This window comes from Fringilla coelebs (assembly GCF_963513975.1).
Source record: "Fringilla coelebs genome assembly, chromosome: 7".
Taxonomy (NCBI): Eukaryota; Metazoa; Chordata; class Aves; order Passeriformes; family Fringillidae; genus Fringilla; species Fringilla coelebs.
Window position 1 is genome coordinate 35,509,681 of NC_140035.1, and position 19,930 is coordinate 35,529,610.

The following is a 19,930-nucleotide window of genomic DNA, read 5'->3' on the forward strand; positions in this document are numbered from 1 at the left end:
GGAGGTTGGTTACCTTAGTCAGTGTTCTGTTGGGGGGCACTGGCTTGATGTCAAACTGCAGATCTGGAGTCAAAGGCAGCCCGAAGCTCCAGCCACCATACCTGAGTGAAACCAGAGGGAAATGCATTGCTGCCCTCATCCCAAAGCCCTGATTGCCTTGGATGGGCCATGCCAACATGTCACTGCCCCCCTAGGCAATTCCAGCCTGACTTCAGAGAGCTTATCCCAGCCTGGGGCCAAGCCACCTCTCCCCTGGGGAAAAATAAAACCCCAGAAGCTTGGCAGCCTTGTCACAAAGGCTCCCTCTGAGGCAGATCCTGGAGCCCAGTGGACCTCTGAGCTGTGTGCCTGCCACTCTGGGGTGAGATGCTTCTTCTGAGCCAGGAGATGAGCAGCTCAGTTTGTCAGTGGCAGATGGACACATTTCCTGCCAGCCTTAGTGGCAGGTGACCTCTGCCCCAAGCCCTGCTGTGCAGCTGCCTGGCAGAGCCCAGAGCCCCACAGCACAAGGAAACGCTCGGATTCTGCTCTCAATGGAATGGATGCACTCCTCCAAGTGAAGCACACACTGAGACTCTTCAGAGAGTCAAATCTGGAGGAAAATCTCTCCCCAGGGTTTCCTTCATGACAGGCTGTATCAGATTTTCCTCTTTTTAAAGATTTGAGTCAGACAAAGGCTTGTCTGCAGATGCAGCCCCGACATGCCAGCTGATTGACACGTCATCCCCAGGCTATGATCTGCTCTATCAAGCAGAGCACTTGCACGAGCCTTTATCTTTTATCCATGATTGCAGGACACTTCAGCTCCTTCCAGCAGACTCTAAACCCCTACTGCCCTGCCACCTCTTGAGGCAGAGGGGATGTGGGATGTCCTGCCTTGCTCCCAGTGCCATTCAGCACAGAGGGAGGGGTTTGTGTCCTACCTTTTCTGCAGGAAGTCTTTGGTGGTTGCCAGGATGTAGGTCTCCACATTGTGCCCTGTCACGTTGTAAAGGGTCCGTGTGGAGAAGGTCCTTCTGTGAGGGGGGGTGTAGTTTGTCTGTGGGCATGTCTGAGGGGAGACAAACTTTAGTGTTTGTGTTTTAACTAAAAACCACCACATCAGGACAAGACTGAGAGCCTGCCATGGCAGCATTCCTGCAGAGGCTGCTCCTTCCCAAGCCAGGGTACAGGGACACACAGCACACACCCCTGCACGCTGTCCCCAACACGTTCAGGGACGTGCTTAAAAACAACCTCTGCTTAAATCTACTCTTCAGTTCCCCTGGCATCAGTGGGACCTTGAAATGTGCTTCATGCTATGGAGGAAGATTTTGGCTGAATTAAGGCTGATCCTACTTAGCAGAGTGACTGCACAGACAACTGCAGAGGGCAAAACAACTCACAGAGCAGAAAACTCTGTGGTGGCCTCAAACTCTCAACTTCCATTTCTCAGCAGCTACACTCAACATTTCTGCTTTACTGTCAGTCACTGGAAATGTTTTCCTGGGCTTCAGAGAAACCTTGAATTAGTCCTGAATATATAATTTAACATGCTGAGGGCCAAAGTCACATCAGTGTTTCATGAGGTTGAAGTGTCCTCCCAGTCAGCATGTTGGCTTCTTCCTTCAGCTCATCCATAACAAAAGCCCTGGACTCCCCCATTGTGCATCTGTTCATCTGAATACACAAAATAGCTTCCTCCATGCTGAGGAACACCTGCCTGTGCCTGCTAGAGGTGAGAATCAGCTTTGAACATTATCCCAACTTGCTGGAGAAATTATGCCAATACTTTTAATGATGTGAAATTAGGTGCATGTCCAGAAAAATGCAAAAAATAGCTGCATTTTAAAGAATGACTAGAAATGTTCAGCTAAGTAGATCCTGTACGTTAAAAGGCATCACACTGTGCCATGAGTTTATCTGCTATGGCAAAAAGCTGAGGACAGGTGAGCAGCACAGGAGGGAGGAGAGCTCAGCCCCAAACTGAACTGTAAAACTGTAACAGCCTTGGGGCAGAATCTGCCTTTTCCCCATGTGCAGGCAAATCCCAGCAGTGCCCATATCTGGCTCTCTAGGTACCACTGTAATGCAAATTATTATTATTAATCATTAATATTTAGAACAAGGAGCAGATCTAGACTTTGCATAAAGTTAAATTCTGAAGAGCAAGCAGCAAAAGTAGCTGTGATTTTATATACTGACAGTGTTTGTATGAGATGAAATCTTCCTCTTGAACACATGCTCACCTCTGTCAAGAGGGACAATCACACAACACTCAAAAACACCATTAAACCTTTTCCCACCATGGGGAGCAAGGCAGGGATGTTAGGATGTGGATATTCTGAGAAGGCTGTCTCCTTTCCTGTCCCCAAACTGGTGCAGACAGTGTTATCCAGTTTGCAAATTGAACAAGGCCAAAGAGAGACAGGAGGACTTGGAAGGCTGAGTCCCCCTCAGCATCATGCCAGCCCATAAAACCACTCCCAACAAACAAGGCTCCCAATTATCCCCCAAGCCCCCTCACTTTTGGGTTTATCCAAGTTACCTGGATGCCATCTGTGCAGTTGCAGGCAGAATATTTAGTTCTCTGGTCTCCACTGGTAATCCACTGGCCAAGCATGTCCTCTGTTAAACACTGCCTGAAAAGGAACACATTTTCCTCTGAGGCTCTCTGGGCTCAGGTGTGCAAACGAAGCTAATTGCTGTCATGTTAAATGACAGCAAGGCTGGCAGCTGGGCAGCTCCAGCAGAAAAGCAGAGCATCTTGTCAGCTCTGGGTGGTTCAGGGAATCCCCAGCCTGCTGCTGCCTCCCGTGCCCCTTGGCAGAGAGCCCTCCCTGCTGCTCCCTGTGCCTGGATTCGCTCAGCTATCAGATGGAATCCAGGAACCACTTCATTCCTACAGTAGACAGTGCTAGGAATTGGCACTCAGAGGCCAAAAGCATCTGAAACCTGCCCAGAAATAAGGGCTATTGTTGTAGCAATCCCTAGGCACTCCTGTGATGGGCTGCATTGCCTGGGCAGTCACTGCAAATACTCAGGGTAAATATTTGCCTGCATGAGCATTCAAGTCTGCCTAGGACTTTACCATCCTGAGAATTTATCTGCAAAGCCCAAAACAAACCAGCCCTCATGGCACAGCTTCTAGATAGAGGTAACAAACACTGTGCTGAGGACTTGCTGTGTGGGCCCACGTTATAATTGGAATTATTGGGGCAGCAAGGACCACTTCCCAGAGAGGAGAATTGCTCATTTTCCTCCTGGCATCCTGCCACCACCAAAGCCGCTTCCTCCTAATAATGCAGGAGTCCAATGCATGAGAATTCTGCCCATGATCAAAGATGGTTATTAAGGTCTAATGGCTAATAGTGTCATGCCAATTCTCTTGCAGGTTTGGAGTTTAAGTGGAAAAAAAACCCCAAGTACTTACGAATTGCTTTCGTTCATGCACGTGTTATCCGTCCCAGGGAAAGCCAGCATCGAAGAAACTAAAGCAGCTGTGGTTTCATTAAAATTCCTAAGAATTAACAAAGAAAAACAGAAAACAGGAGAATGTGCAAAGAATTTCCACTACCACTGTGCAGAGGAAAACTGTGTTTGAATGAAACAGGATTTGAGATGTTGAATAATTGATTATTTGTGGAAGCAGCGCTGAAGGACACACAGTACGTGAGGACAGTCACACAGGTTTAAAAGGAGCTCTCATCACCTCAGCCACTCCAGGGATTTGCTGCCTCTAGATCCAAGCAAGATACTTTTGGACAATCAAATTTCTCTTTATAGGGAAAAAAAAAATCTACTGCAATTTCCAGGCACTGCTTGCAGCCCTGGCTCAATCAGGTCTCTCATCCGTGACATCCACTTGGTTTTGACCATTCAAGAAGATTGTCCTTGGTTCTGCCCCAGCTCTCCAGCAATGATCCAAAAGGAGAAGCAGGGAACATTAGGAACAGAGGACTCAGACATGCAACTCTGGCTCATTCCCCCATCTAGCAGTACTGAAGTGGAAAGGTGTGAGGAATCCTGGGAAGAACACCTAGAGCAGATGGCTTTAGAGTTAAATTTTGTATTTCTGACTTAGAGCTGAGAATTACTGGAGAAGGAAAGAGGTTCACAGCATGAAAACCAAATTATACCAATTATAGTTGTTTTGGTAAAAGGATTTTTAAGGAGAATGAAATAATTCAGTGGTGGCATCCTAACAACCCTGAAAAAGCACATGCTCTTTCAATTGCCTGTGTGCCTTGGACCTGTGGCCTGACCAGAACATCCTGTGCTAACAGAGAGGAGGGAAATGCTCACAAGAAGGATAGAATTTGATCCCAGAATTGTAATGTTGGATGCAACTGATGTGGGTACCTCATTTCACACTGGAAGAGGTGCATATATGTATACATTAATAAAATCCCTATGGCTGCTGTGGGGCTGAAAGACTCCAATGGGAAACACCAAGAACATTCCTCAGACATTTCATAGTTAAATCCAGCTGAGAGCCTGTTTTTCTGAAACTTTCTGGTCCGAGCCAAGCCATGTCCTGAGACCCCTTGGGAACAGGGTTTCTCTGTATTGTCTGCACAACATGACTACTGGTCCTATGTGTAGGACACTGGCTGTGCTCAGAAATAACCCTGAGGGCTTATCCTGAACCAAGGGAAGGAGGGTGATGCCTCAGGTTTAGCTTTTATATTTTTCAGATTCTGTATTGCTTTAGTGTGCAATTCTGAGCTTCATATTAGGGGATGGTGAGCTCTCTTCACAGAGTAGGGAGACAATTCCTTCTCTAGCTGGGCACCAAGGACAAATGATCCAAATCTCAGGCCCAAGAGCACAAACAACGTGGACTGAAGAAGAAAAACAAGGAGGATGGGACTTCATAAGCTAAGGCTGTAATTGGACAATTATCTTCAATATGCAAATGGACCAAAACTTATAAAAGTGAGAGACCCTATGACTGGTCATCCATTTTGTGACCATTTTGGTTCATCTTGGGTGCAGCCCTGGCTGGGCTCTTGTGCTGCCCAAGGTGGATCCATTGAGACCTTTGAATAAATCCCTACTTTATTCTTTAACTCTGTCCAGCCTCTGCTCTAGGTCAGCCTTCACAGGGCATCACAAGGAGCAGCACTCACCCAAAGAAGTCTGCCTGGTCAGCTGTGCCATACAGGGAGGGGGACAGAGGCAGCTCAGGGTACTCAGTCTCCTTGGTCCTCAGTGTCCCCAGGCCCATGGCAGCCATCACAAAGAGCACGGGGAGGATGACCTGGGCGATGAAGCCGCGCACGTCCCGCCGGGTGTGGTGGAACCTCTTGATGAACAGGGCTGAGGTTCTCTTCAGCAGCAGCGGCAAACCCCGCAGGCTCTTGGACCTGATCAGCAGCTGGTCTGGGCACAAAGGATGGCACTGGGTCATGGCTCAGCATTTGTGCAAGGCAGGGAAGCAATGGATAGACTGGACCTGATCAGCAGCTGGTCTGGGCACAAAGGATGGCACTGGGTCATGGCTCAGCGTTTGTGCAAGGCAGGGAAGCAATGGGTAGAGCACTCTGGGAGGGTGTTTCGCTTCCTGCACACTTTTACAGATGCAAATCCAAACTACCAAGGTGGAGCAAACACAGGATCAGGAGTGGGACAGGACTCCAGTCATAAGCTCATGTAACACCAGTATTTTGTTAAATTTCAAATGTGTGCGTGTAGTGACCTTCAGTGTGAGACCTTGCAAGAGGAACACAGGCTTCCAAATGAAATAGGTTATCTACATTCTACCTACCCAGCTGCAACTTACAGGGGAAACATATTTTTCTTTAAGATTTGCAAGCTGAAATTTTTCATAATTTAAAAAGTAGGTCCTCAGAAAAATAAATAACAGAATTAGACTTGAAATAAGAAAACAAGCACAAGCCACTGGGCCTCTTGCACAGACAGATTTTGTGGTATAATAAAAGCAGAGCCAAATCCTGTGCCAGCTATTCTTCTTTATGAAATATTAACCTGTATAATACACCATGAAGCAAATCCTTTTCAGCCTTTTAAAGGGTGAAACAAAACACTTTTCTACATGACTGACTGCTTACAGTAACATTTACAGTGCAGGTCAGCTTTGAGAAGTACAAAAATACCTCTGTGTTGCCCCTTGGATGCCTTCCTGACTACAAATGGTATATTTCTAAGTACCAAACAGTTGGTTTGTACTTATAAATATAAGTACAGTTTCTAACCCAAGAAAGCCTTGCAGCCAGGTATGTCTCATTTTTGGGTTGGGCCACCTTTAGGAGGTCTCAGACCCCCAGAGGTGGTGCTGTGGCTTGGTTCTCTTCTGAATTTACCCCACTGTCTGCTCCCTTGGGCTCCTTTACCAAACTGCAATGTCTGGGGCACAGCAAAAAGTGTCAAGGAGGACCCAGTTCAGAGCTGTGCTGCTTTTCCAACAGACTAAAGGATTTCCATGAAGTTTCTTTCCAATTCTACTAGTTATGGGAAAATAATCCTCTACATCTATTACAGCAATTGCTTTCAGAGGTACACATTTACTCTTTCACCCACATGCTGTATTTGATTAGATTAAAACCCGGATCAATTTAAAGGAAGGCAGATGCAAACAAAACCCCTTTAGTAATTTATCCTGTGATTCTGACTATTCCAAAGCAGGAGAGCTAAAGGATTGATGAGTGCTGTATTTCCAGTGATTTATAAGTTTTGTGATTCCTGGCTGGGTGAAATGTGGTTTTCAACAAAGAAAGAAGACAGGGAGCTCAAATCAGTCCACCTGTCAGTGTTTGCATCTGCAGTAAATCTGGAATAAACCCTGTAGGTTATTGAGTACCATCTCTTTCTGTGAAGGTGTCTGTGCTCACAGACATTTCGTCACCACCAGTGTGACCACTGACTCCAGGCAGCTGATGGGGCAGCACAGCATCTTCTTGCTGGTCCTTCACAAGCTCTTTTGTCAGATTGAGGAACACCTATGGAGCAAGAAAATATGAAGGAAAATTTGTCCAGATTACTCCATTTATCAAAACAATTACCAGAATCCACTCTCCTGCTTTGCAGCTGTAGTTGGTGCAGCAGTTGTGTACAATAATCCTCTTTCTATTCCCTTTGTGCTCAGTGAGAGAAATTAACTTTTTTTTCCATATAAAATTGTTGTCCAGCTCCTTGTTACCTCCTATTTCTCTTGTGCTGCAACAGTGGAAACTCAAACCTGTTTCCCTGGGATATTCACCCTGTAGCTCCTGACAATACCACTGCCTCCATACTGGGAGTGTGCAGTCATGGCACATGGGACGCGATGTACAACTGATTCTTGCTGCCTTAGGAAAACATCTTCAAAGAAAGCAAGGAATTCTGAGCAGGAGGGTAACAATCTCCCTCCCTCCCTTCTGCAAGACATGGGTCATCACTGCTCATCATTTACTTTTTATTTCTGATGCAATTAAATGTGTTTATTTGACCAGAGATTTCCCATGGGCAGAAAGGTGCCTGTGTTACTCTCTCCCCAGTCAAACTCCAGTGCCTCATTTTCTGGGTATAGCATCCAAAGGCTGTCAGCAAGGTGAGACAGCATTAGTATATACATAGATTTATAGATGCATCTACACACTCATGTGTACCTCAGTGTAACCCCTTCCTCCCTGCCTGAAACCCTCATGAAATTCCTAACATGCCCAGGGAGCAGAGCCACACAGTGCTGTGAAATGAATCTAAGAGACATTTCAGCAAATCCAGCAGCTCCTGAGCTCATACCTCTTCCACAGTTGTGTTGGAAATCCCGTAGCAACCCAGGTGGAGATCATTCAAGCTGGTATCCAGGGCTCTGAGGAGAGCCTGGTAGGCCCCTGACACCGTGGACTTGAAGGGGGGAAGCACATACACCAGCTCCCCACCAATATCCTCCTTGAGATAAGCCTCTGGGAGATAGGACTGGATCAAGGAGGTCACTGCTGTGGTGTCACATTCCTCTATCATGTTCTGAAAAAGGAGGAAAACACTCTGTGGTCACTGAAGAAGTGTCAAGGTCAACCTTTCTCCTGCAGGATGTAGCCCAAATCCTGTCCCACAGCATAACTGGTAAGTGATCTCAGTCCAGCTATCCAACATGTCAGGGTAAATATCAAAAGCAGATGAAAGTGGGTTTCTGGCCCTTGCAAAAGGGATGTGTGGCAGTCTCCCATCTTGGTCCTTCCATAACCTCAGCAGGTTGGGCTGAATCAACTACTTTGCAGTGCTAGAGGTTTGCAGTACAACAGAGCAGAACGTGGCTGCCAGCCCAAACTCACTCTTTTTCCCATGAAAAATGGGCTTGCTCATGGGTCTTTTTTCATTTTCTCTTCTCCAGTGCCAGCAATCTGGAAGAGGGGCTGGTCTCTCATGGCACCTGTGTGCTGGGGCTACCAACAGCACTGTAATAAATGCTAGCAAGAGCAGAATTCCCCACTCCTTGCAAGCAGAACACTTTGCCCCAGGCCAGACACTATGGATGGGCTCTTTCCATCTGCTTTATTCCTCTGAACTCCAGAGTTCTCACTCTGCACCCTTGCCTTTAACCTGCAAGGAGACCCTGTTCTTTTTCAACAAAGCAGAGCACTGACATTGCTGTTTTCACATGGCCATGGACACCACTCAACCCCTGCCCAAACATCCCTCAACCAGCCCTGATGACTCCTTGGAAACAGAGCTGCCAGGAGCTCTAGGACCAGCTCAGACACAAACCTTCTTTTTGGTGAGGGTCAGGTGGTAGCCATCCCCAAAGGTTTCCTTCAGGTAGAAAGGTGAACCACAACATTTGAGCCCTCCATGCTCTAGGAAGGCGATCCGGTCACTCAGCACTTCTGCTTCATCCAGGTGATGTGTGGAGAGAATGATGGTTCTGCCTGGAAAATACAGTCACCACAGAATAAACACCTGGTTTTATGGCAAAACTGGATTTTAGAAGGATTTGGATTATTTTCTTTTCTTCCTCAAAAATTTCTGTATTTCCCTACACAATGATATCATCAATATAATTGCGGGGGTTCCAGAGCTTCTCCTTGCTCTGGATCAGCCCATGGCAAGTAAGTCCACATTGTTAAACCAACATAATGAATGCTTATAGCAATTTTATTTTATCACATTCTGGTCAGATCTGTCCTTATCTCAACAGTGAGACAGCTGAAAGCCTCACTGAATGAGGAAACACAGAGTATCAGGTGAAAATCAACTGCATTTTTTGGTAATTATTAGTGAAATTGGATGAAAGGCAACAACAAGAGAGACAAATTTTACAGTATTGTAAGCTGTGTTCTATGGTGAAGTTATTTTTTAAATGACACTGTGAATTTACAGAAACCAACCAGGATGCATCCTCCAGAATTGCAAAATCCCAGTCTGCTAAATTTTTTTCTCTCTGGCCTTCAAAACCCACAATTCAAAGCCACTGGTACCATCTTTGTAAAGTGACACACATCTCCTTTGTCTCTGGGCAACATCTCCTCTCATCACAGTACCTTTCTTATTCTTGGAGATGATTTCCCAAATACTCCTCCGGGAGCACGGATCCACGCCCGTGGTTGGTTCATCCAGGATCACCACCCTGGATCCCCCCAGCAGAGCAATGGCTATGGATAACTTCCTCTTCATCCCCCCTGACAGGGTGCCAGCCAGCTTGTGACGATGGCTGTACAGCCCAGTCTCCTTCAAAGTCCTGCAAAACAGAGGGAAAACAACTCCCAAAAGTTGTCCTTTGTGTATCTTTTCCATGCAGGGAATCTGAAAATATCTGAAAAAACTGTAACTGGAAAACCTGCTCAAGCATGGACTGCTCTGCTGAGTGGTCACAGTGTAGAGTCACCCTGCAGTCAGTCATTGGGATTTTCATTTAAAACATTTTTGAGGATGTTTTCAAAGTTTTCATCTGACAAGTCAAGGTTAAAGGCTCAACCCCATCAACTGAGACACCAAGATCCAAACTCCCTGGGATGTTCTGGCTGCTTCATTTCTCTGCAGAACCAATAAAGCCAACATCATCTTTCTGACTGGTTGATTAAATCTCTTCCCAGGGCAAACTGTAAAGCAGCAAGGAGTAGCCCCTTAGGCCTATAAATTCATCTCCAAATAATTGCCACAACAGCCTGTAAACCCCCTGGAGAAGAGATATTGTTTTCTTACAGCACAGGTATCAATATATTCCTCTAGTCAGAGCAATGCACCATTTGAACCCTAAGATGGAGCTGCAACAAAACCTCCAATCCATGATTTTGAGCTTTGCAGGGACACTGGCACCACCACACAACTCTTTTGACAGCCCTCTCTCCCTTCTCCCCCCCTGCTACTTTTATACCTCTTCACTTCTTGGTAGAGCTCTTGTTTGCTGCAGTGAGGGACTTTGATGTAGCCATAGAGCAGCAGGTGCTCCTTGGTGGTGAGGTAGTTGAAGAGCACATTGTGCTGCATGCACACCCCCATGTTCTTCCTGATCACCTCCTGGTCAGTCCTGATGTCTTTGCCATACACAAAGATTGTGCCTGATGATGTAGGGAACAACCCAGTCAAAATAGATCTGAAGGAAAAAGAAATAGAAAGAGGAAGTTAGAAAAAGGAGGAAGCCATGGGTAATTTTTTTCATGTGGCCTTGGAGCTGTCACCACTTTCAAGGTTTTCTTGTATCCCCCTCCCACTCCTTCCAGCCAGACACCACTGCCCACTGTGTGTCCTGCTGCCCAGCCATGCTCTGGCAGAGCAGAGGCAAATGAACATCCATGGACATCCTAGTTCCCCTCTGTGGGACTGCAGGGCCAAGCTCCAAGCTCACCCTGGCCACTCCTCCCCTCTACTCCCTCTCCCTAGGTCAGACCCATATCCCACACACTCAGGAATGCCCTGACTTCCATTTTAGTTACTGGGAATTCCCAGAATGCAGTTACTCTTTGTTAGGTTTGCCTGGAGTGCCCACACAGCCTCATATTGTAACCACAGCTGAGACTGAAAACCACCTCTTCATCTGACTAATCAGCAGAGCATGCAGACCTGATTTCACTGCCATTATTCATGAGAAATGGGAGAGGACTTCTCCATGAGACACCTCACAGTGGGCAGCACTTTCATCTACTTCAAGCAAATAATCACCCACCAAGCAGGAGCTGAGTCAAACTCTGCTCAGAATAACTACTTGCACATTACAGCTCATTTTTGGTGCTGTCCTGCAGGGACTAAAGGGAGAAGATGCATCTCAGACCACCCTTCACTTTCACAGAGTTTTTCCTCTCTCCTGGGATTTTAAGCCATCATTTAAAAGCAGTACCTTGTGACCTTACTCAGGATTTGAAGCCCGTGCTAAGTTTCAGGAAGGTTTTATACTTTTCTGCATATCACCTTTGCTACACTTTGCAAACAGAATATGAGGTGAATTGATAATAAGCTGAGGTGAAGCACACATCTGTCTTACTGATTTTGGCTCTTCTGAGGCTTCTATTTATCAGCTTAATGTTCCTTTCAGAGATATGCACATATATATCAGTGGAGAAATCAAGTTCTACAGGTCTGTTTTAGTGCTGTTATCTAACAAGTCAAATAATAATTTATAAACAGCAAGGCTGAAAGGCCAATGCATTAATTCCCTGCCATTTCAGCCCAGCCAACACATGACTCTGTACAGCTGAAGTGTATCTTTATTAAGTTTTCTTGCTAGTATCACTTCAGCTTTGGTGTGTGCATGAGCTCCCCACGGGTTCCAGAACAACCTAACCCCAGGCCATGGAATAAAACACCTGAACAGCTGCTGTGCAGTGTATCCCAGGTATCTCAGCAGATTAAAAAGCATGTCCCTAAGCAGAAAAGGACCTTTTAGAACCAAAAGAATTCTAACAGATGAAGGAAGTCCTGAGGTCATCCATGAGCAAGATGAAACTACAGGAGGGATTTGGCCTAGTGAAACACCTTCCTCAGTCTCCCACTGCTGCACAGCCCCACTTGCCCTCTTACTCACCCAACCACCCCCCACAGGATAAAGAAGAGCTGCTTTAAAGGATACACACATGGTTGTAGTTTTCCCAGCTCCATTGTGTCCCAGCAGGGAAGTGATATTCCCTTCATAAAAGTTGAGGCTGAGGTTGTCCACTGCAGCCTTGGATCCATAAACCTTTGTTATGCCATGGAGGGACACTCCCAAGGTGAGGTCGGTGGGCTCCGGTTCCACATGAGGGTGGGGGGCACCTTTGACACCAAAGAGAAGGGTCAGGGACACTTACTGCAGGTGTTGTGCTACTTTTCTCATCTCAGAGCAAACCAAGATACAGCAAAGGCAGGTGCCTTTCAGCCAGGAGCATTGACAACATGCCACTGGATCTGTATCATTTTGATCTCTCTGGGATTTTTCCTTTTTACTTCTGAAGCTTCTACTAACTCCTGACAACAGGCATTAATCACTTCTGAAAAGCTTTTATGTGTAATCTCAATATTCTACAGGCTAAATATTTAAAGAGATAAGCAAGGAAGCACATGTGCCCTTTGCCAAGTGGAAACCTGTATTTGCTTGCCCAAACAAAAGTATATTTCTACACAGAGAGACAGGCATGGAAGGTAACTGCCCAACACACATGAATATGAGTGTGAAAATCAGTACTGACTCTCCACAACAAACAGGAAGAACAAATATAATTTAAGGGCCAGATCTCCATTCATGTGAGTACCAGCTTTCAATATTTCCTATGCTTCAAAATAACAATCAATGGTGTTTTCTGAGTATGGTGCCCCTTTACAAATTTGGCTTTGTTTACCCAAAATATAAGTTATTATTGCTACCCCTTCTAGTATCCACATACATATCTTGTTGGGGAGGGTGACTTCTTTCCTTAACATCAGCTTGGAGAAGAGCAGGCATCTTTGTTTCTCATTCCAGAAGGGCAGGTAGCTGTTGTACTCAATCCAGTAAGAAGGAAGCAGTGGGAAGTACCAGGGAGCAGCCATGCCGTATCTACCTGCAGGAACAGGAGTCTCATTCAGCTCTTTGTTCCTCAGCAAGTGCCACTGTTGGGGTGCACTCAAAATAGCAAAAATTACCTTCACAGAGATTTCTTGATATGTTCATGCACTACCAGGACTTTGTAGAGACTTTTACTGATTGGCACAATAGGAAGCACTCACTAATTTGTTATTCTGAGTAACTCCATAGCTGGAGGGCAAGAAAACTTTACATTTTCCACTGGGTAGATTTCTGTATGCCAGTGGACTGCTTCATTAGGTGGGGAAGAAAAGCAAAAGACAAATGTACTGGCTCTTGCCCAAGGCAGGAATTACTTTTTGAAACCAAATGATGTAAGTAACACAGCTCAAAATCACTCAGCTGACAAATGCAGTCTAACACGCTCCACTCTCACCCACCAGACTGCAGTCACACCCTCCTGTGTCCTTGGCTTCAGCTTCTTCAGGAGACCCACCTAGCCACCTGACAGGCTGAGAAACCCTAATTCTCCCTTGCTGTGCTCTCTCTCAGTGCCATTAATAGGCTCAGACACCCACAAAGTCCTGCTCCCTCTGGCCTGGGACAGAGTGTGTGTGCACTGTCTCACTGCCTCAGCCAGCTCTGTGTTCAATGCTCTCCAAAAGAGGTGCTACAGCACCACCCTCGATGCTTTGCATCCTTACCTGGGAAAACATTCCTTATGTACCACCCCAGGATGAAGTAAATGAAGGAGTCTATCAGAATGAGCCAGCACATCCAGCCAAAGGAAGTGTTGTCTCCAATCATTGGGGACTTGTACATGTTTTCCCACTGCAGTCCTGCAGAGAGGAATTGAGAAATACAATCAGAACCCCTCTCAGCCAGTGAAATACCACCCCCAGGAGAGCTCAAAGCCTGGCTTTGTTAGCCATAAACTCACCTATGCCCTGTGCCTCGTAGCGAGCAATGTATTGACTTGCATAACTGAAGGCAGTTGGAGACAACAGGCTCTGGGGAATAAACAAAAGTGAAAACAAGAAACATTTTAATTAGTCTCAAAGAGAAGTTAGGTCAGTCAACCAATCAGGTACTTCACTGGGTTATTCCAATAGCCTGAAAAATGAGTGTTGGGTTTGTTTTTTCCCCAGCAGTCATAAGGAGCATTGGTCCAGGCCTGTGATGGGAAATGCTACCTGGTGACAAGCTGAAATATCTCCTTAGGGCTTGACTTTCTTTTGCTTCCACACCCAGGACACAGCTTCCTCCCTCATACAGGGCTTTATTTTAGACTTTTGAAATACAGCAGTGCTTGAGAACTACCTCACAGAGCCATGTGGTTAATTCTTTTACCACTTGCATTAATAGATGTCATCTCCTGAATTTGATGATGAGTCTGGCTTCTGGAACCTAACATCCAGCTACTCTGCCCCTTGGTATGAAACAAGATGAGTCTGGCTTCTGGAACCTAACACCTACCTACTCTGCCCCTTGGTAAGAAACAAGGCTTTACATCTACTCCCATGTGTGGGAATTTGAGACAGGAAGGCAGAGGATGATCTGAGGCAGACCCCTCACTGAGACAGCTTGGCTTTTCAGAGTGGGTGAAAGCAGCCCATTCTCCTTTGCAATTCCAAAGGGGAAAGTACATAACTCAAACTACTGTGATCCAGCTGGCAGGTGGGAACTCACTAAAATTCCACATGGAGTGCTTTCAATCAGGAGACACAGCTAATTCCAGGTGTCCCTCAAAGGGCCATGGCCAACTCTCCCAGCGTGCCAGTCACCACCCACTGATGGAATTCAGAAAGGCACGAGATACAATTAAGAGTGCACTGGAGTGTTCTGAGGTCCCTGCCTCCACACTATCCTGGGAATAAGGAGAAGCAGAACTCACCAGGAGGCTCTTGACAGAGAAGCTCAGGTGGTTCTCGATGACGAGCAGCACGATGAAGGGGAAGAAGGTGAGGATGTAGACGAGGCTGCCCACCAAGGCAGCGATGTTGGTGTTGTTGAAGAAAACGCTGATGAAGTAGCTCATGGCTATGATGGACAGGCTGTAGTCCATCAGGTACAGGAACAGGAGCGCTGTGTCTGTTTTGGGAAGGATCTCACCCACTTTCAGAACAACAATGAGGAAGGTGACAGTAATCAGGAGGAAGATGGCACACTCGATGAACCAGGCGATGAAATGGCTGCTGGCATTGACACCCATCATCTTCATGTACTGCACAGAGGAAGGTAAAAAAATAACAATCACAAGTGGCATTTGAGAGAAATGAAGAGATCTTTCTGCTGATATTGAAGGATTTCTTTTTCCAGCTTCTTGACAGGGCCTGCAACCAGACCACGCTTGTTCTAGCCAGGGACAAACCCTGCACTCCCATTTCAGGAATGCCCAAGTTTCCAAAGCAGTCTGTTGGAAAAGAACAGCCCAGACAGGACCCTGCAAGGACCAAATGTCACAGCCCATAGGCTCCAAAGCAGCTTCTGGCTTCAGATTTGTAAGTTTTCTAAAGCCTTTTGGTTGTTTTTTAAAATAATGATAATTGATCCAGTGGCTTAAGCCTAAAAGGTCTTTGAAACCAGACCTTTCTCACAAAATCCCAAGACAAAAAAACAACAGCTAAATTGCTATGGTGAGAAGGAAGAAATATTAATTTATATTAGCTGATGATTGATTCCCCATACTTGCTTAAAACTGTAAATTTGTATTGATAAATCCAGAAGAAACTACATGTGCTGGTGTCTTCTTGTGGATTATTACACAGCTAAAAAGATTAGTGATGCCCTGGTCCTTGGAGACAGTGAAAATGGTTGCCTAAATTAGAGTAGGGGGCTGCCAGGGAGCACACATTGGGGCTCATTCATTTTCCATCTCATCACAGGTCAGAGTGTCCTTTCTTGGAAGTGTTTTTGGTGAATCAGTATTTGTTTCCAGGGTGTTGGATAAAAAACAAATCTGCTCAAAGCTTTTGTTGCTTGCAGAAGCTTAGTTTGACAAAAGTTCTTTGCTGTTCATCTCTGTTGACAGTGATCACACTGAAAACCTGAGTTAATTTAATAAATTCCCAATGTCTCAATGTCATTTCTTTTCCAACAGGCAACCTGAATGAAGAACTTCATTTCAGAGGAGCTGATGTAATATGTAGCACCTTCTGAAATATTAAGTATAATAACTTCAAGGATAGGAAATAAGTCACTTTTCATGTCTTTGTCCCCAGAAGGTATGACTCAAAGTCAATTTTTAGAGAGCTTTAAATCTTCAGAAACCCTGTAATTTTGTGAGATGCCCATGTTTCTTGTGTTCAGCACTGCAAAGCAATATTCCCTCCACTTGAAGGGCAAACACCCTGCATTTCCATGGCTTTGAGCTTGGTTATAATGTCAGAATTCACACACTGCAGGTCAAACAATAGGTATCTGGAATCTTTTCCTTAATGCTTGTTTTGCTCCATTTAATATTGAACATCAGACACACCAACCACGAATAAGGAAAATCTGTTTATAATTCTGCACGCCCCAGAAAGTTTCCCCATACCTCATAAAGCCTCAGATCTTTCTCCTGAACAAGTGTTTTAACAAAGTCAGCTATAAACAGCACCCAGGCAGCCATCAGAGCAAATGGAAGAGAGTAGGTCACGCTGGTTAAGAACCTGTAAAAGGCAAAAGCAGGCTTTAGCTGAATACAAAATGTTCTGGGGATTAAGGCTTTATACGAGAATATATTTTTCAGAACAATACTCTGGCACAGGAAAAGACATGCTTATATTTCAAAATGTGGAGTAAAATTAATAATTACAAAAAAAAGACTGCTTTGCCATTGCATTGGATTTTCTATTCATCAAACTCCTGACTGCTCAGAATATTTTTTTTTAATGTTGCAGAGGGATTTCCTTGCTCAGCAGCACCACTGGCAGGAGCAGGAAGCAACCAAGGGCAGTGGCATCTCCTGGCTCTCTGATGGGCTGCGTTCCATTTGGAAACATCACATAATTCCCAGCTCTGTTCCCAGATATAATGGTCAAATTTCACGATCAGGCCATATTTCCTGGTGTTGGAGTCTGGATGTGGCTGCTTTCCTACAGGTTGTCTGTCCTACCACCCCACAGGACAGGCAGACCCAGGGCACATTTCTTGGCTCCTCATTTTAGTTAAAACCTTCTTCCAGTGCCAAATGTGAGAAGAAAAAAAAAACCCCAAAACAATGGCCAAAAAAAATTTCTCCTTTTGCCATGGAAAGCAAGTTTTAGTAGCAGAAGATCCCCTTCATTGCATCTGCAGGGATTATATTTTTCTCCTTAATTTCTAAACCTGGCTTAAAACCCACAACCATTGTTATTCCTGGAATAATGTACAATTAACAGTGAGAAATGAACATTACATTTGTTTTCAAACTTTTTTTTTACCTGTAAAGCTGCAAATTTCCTATAAACTAGCGTTTTAGGAAATGCTTCCATGCAAATGAAGCCTTATTTATAAAGAACCAGGAAAGGCTCCTAAAATTCAGCATAGCCCAACTACATATATGTGTGTGTGTCTGTGTATTCCCTCCCCTTTTCTCTCCAGGATGGTAACTGTGCAATAACAGTCAATCAGCAGACATTTTGTGATGACTTCTGCTGGATGCAAATCCAGCCTTGAGGTATTTTAATAATTGAGCAAACACCTCCCTCTGAACCTGGGCTGGGGAGAGGGAAACCTAAAGGCAAGTGGTTTTCCCAGCAGGCCAAGAACAAAAAGGAGCAGAGAGCACTGGAGTCAGTGCTTCCAGCAGGCAGTTAATCACTGCACAAATCTCTCTCTCAGCAATAACCCAGGAATTTGCTGCAGAACTGGGTTTGGATGCTTCCTGCCTATGTCCTGGGCACCTCACATGCTGCTCCCCTGAGGAGGGGTTATAGGTGCCCAGCTCTCTTCAGTGATAGCTGACACAGGAGATGAACAGCTCTGCTGTGGCTCCTAAATATCTTCTAGCTCCCAAAAAATCTTCTGGCTCATGCAGTTGGCATGGAGGTTTTTCAGTAGGAAAAACTCCTAGGTCCAGCCTATCTATTTGCCCCAAGGGAGACCCTCAGTCAGGGCACAGTGATCCTCACATCTATCAATACTTCTGCTGAACATCCTCCAGTGCTCCCTGATGGACACTGAAATCCCTTCCCTCTGTGTTTTCCACTCCGTTTGGCCACTGCAAAGCTCATAAGCCTAGGCACTTTTTTCCCCAAAAAATCAATTTTCTAAGTTCTGCTGCATTGTCTGCATGTGAACACCTGCAGAACAAGCCAAGACTCATATTTAACCAAGTTCTGCCAACTCTCAACCCCACTATGTGTAGTAAAACAGGGACAGGGAGTTTTACCTGCTGGAAAACCTACAGTTACCACCACAATCCAGGTATAAAAAGAGCACTGAAAACAAAAGATTAGGCAAACTAAACAGACCATCTTAGGGTCAAAAACTGCCTGTTTTGTTCAACCCCTTGAGAAAAAAAAAAAAACAAAAACAACAGAATTAAATTATTTTTATGCTATGTGAATATGCTATGAAGGAATGGTGAACTCAACCAGTCACACAAGATGAGTTGACACAAAACATGAAGGCAAAAGCCACCCAAACTTACATATCCTTGTTGTAGCAGGGGTAGGGCATAGCCTGGACCTGGACAGCTATTTCCTCTGGTTTCTTGCCAGTCTGAAGTTCAATGATGGCCCTCTCAATGCTGTCCTGGATGTAGATGAAGGCCCTGCTGTAAATCTGGCTCTGGGAGGTGGAGTTGTGCGGGCCCACGGTCCAGATGCGTTCCCGGATCCTGTTGGTGGTTTGAGTGATCCTGCTGCTCATTCTGATGGTGTAGTTGAGCACAGGAGGGAGGGACAGGCCCCCAGCAACTGAGTGGCCAGGCCTTGAAGGCAGCTTGAAAATGATACCTGGGAAAAGAAAAGGAAAAGGATTTCCTTTGGAGTTGACAGCACACACAGACATGTAGGAACTCCTTATTTTTACAAGGCTTCTTCACAGAAATTTTTCTAGCCAGAACATTTTTCCTGATTATTCCATATATAAAACATATAATAGAATGGAGGACAAACAGAGAAGAAAACTGCTACTATGGAAAAGGACAAATATTTCCAAGGTTTGAAGTTCCAAGAGAAGCAGAAGTTTCTATCTGCCCCTCAATTATAGAGTATAAAACCAAACAGGTCACAGGATTTATGAGTGGATCTAATCTTTAAATATTAAGATGTATTAATGATACAAATGTAAGTTCCATTTCCTGCTCCCTCCACCCTTCTCTTCAGTCTGATCCCAAAATCCAATCCCACAAATGTGAAAACTGTGACTTAGAAGATCCAATACACCATGATGGTGCTGGGCTGGAATATCTCAAGTGATTTATGACCTTATAATAAATTGAATTGTCTCATATTTGGACTTGAGGATCTTAAAGGTCTTTTCCAACCTGAATGATTCTGTGATACCTTTCTTGATTAAAGCTCCTTTTCCCGCAGCAGCTTGAAAGGAAATGGCTGCACAAAGATCACCTTGGGGCAGTGGGATTTTATGCAAACTGAGAATTAACCAAGAGGAATCACCAGCTGACCACACACAGGGGAGGTGTAAGGGAAGAGGAGGTATGAAATGGAGGTCTCAGTGTGCAGGTCACACACACACACTTGGCTCCAAATCAATTGTGGCGTGGTGGGAACTGTGAGGACAACAGTTGCTGGTGAAAAGCCAAATATTTTATGCTGCATTCCCACACTCTATCAGGCAAAATTTAACTGTCAGGGGGACTTGGGACTGTCACATACTTGCAAACAGCTCGTTCTTCAGGAAGAGCTCCTTAGCCACCGCTTCCATCTCGTCCAAGTCCTGCACGGCCCAGATGCGGTTGAAGGAGACGCAGGAGGAGACGTTCACAGCCAGGGCAGCCAAAGTGTTCAGCTGCTCAACAACATCAGCATTGTTCTGCAGCTCCAGCCGGATGTCATCTAGGGAAGAACTCCACAAATAAACCTTCCACCATCACTACACCCAGCA

At 45.3% G+C, this 19,930-nt stretch overlaps 1 protein-coding gene across 1 annotated transcript in view; it reads right to left on the minus strand.

Moving 5' to 3' along the window:
- ABCA12 (ATP binding cassette subfamily A member 12) overlaps nucleotides 1–19,930 on the minus strand; it is a gene marked incomplete at its 5' end in the record, with an annotated part of 78,417 nt that overhangs the window by 17,117 nt on the left and 41,370 nt on the right. The window contains 18 exons of the mRNA XM_084209738.1: nucleotides 14–101; nucleotides 924–1,051; nucleotides 2,528–2,621; nucleotides 3,413–3,499; nucleotides 5,112–5,364; nucleotides 6,803–6,941; nucleotides 7,723–7,947; nucleotides 8,689–8,849; nucleotides 9,462–9,658; nucleotides 10,295–10,513; nucleotides 11,988–12,165; nucleotides 12,774–12,929; nucleotides 13,597–13,731; nucleotides 13,833–13,902; nucleotides 14,787–15,116; nucleotides 16,431–16,545; nucleotides 18,510–18,816; nucleotides 19,702–19,881. Of these exons, the coding sequence (XP_084065864.1) occupies nucleotides 14–101; nucleotides 924–1,051; nucleotides 2,528–2,621; nucleotides 3,413–3,499; nucleotides 5,112–5,364; nucleotides 6,803–6,941; nucleotides 7,723–7,947; nucleotides 8,689–8,849; nucleotides 9,462–9,658; nucleotides 10,295–10,513; nucleotides 11,988–12,165; nucleotides 12,774–12,929; nucleotides 13,597–13,731; nucleotides 13,833–13,902; nucleotides 14,787–15,116; nucleotides 16,431–16,545; nucleotides 18,510–18,816; nucleotides 19,702–19,881 (3,062 nt within the window). The remainder of the gene's footprint in view (nucleotides 1–13; nucleotides 102–923; nucleotides 1,052–2,527; nucleotides 2,622–3,412; nucleotides 3,500–5,111; nucleotides 5,365–6,802; nucleotides 6,942–7,722; nucleotides 7,948–8,688; nucleotides 8,850–9,461; nucleotides 9,659–10,294; nucleotides 10,514–11,987; nucleotides 12,166–12,773; nucleotides 12,930–13,596; nucleotides 13,732–13,832; nucleotides 13,903–14,786; nucleotides 15,117–16,430; nucleotides 16,546–18,509; nucleotides 18,817–19,701; nucleotides 19,882–19,930) is intronic.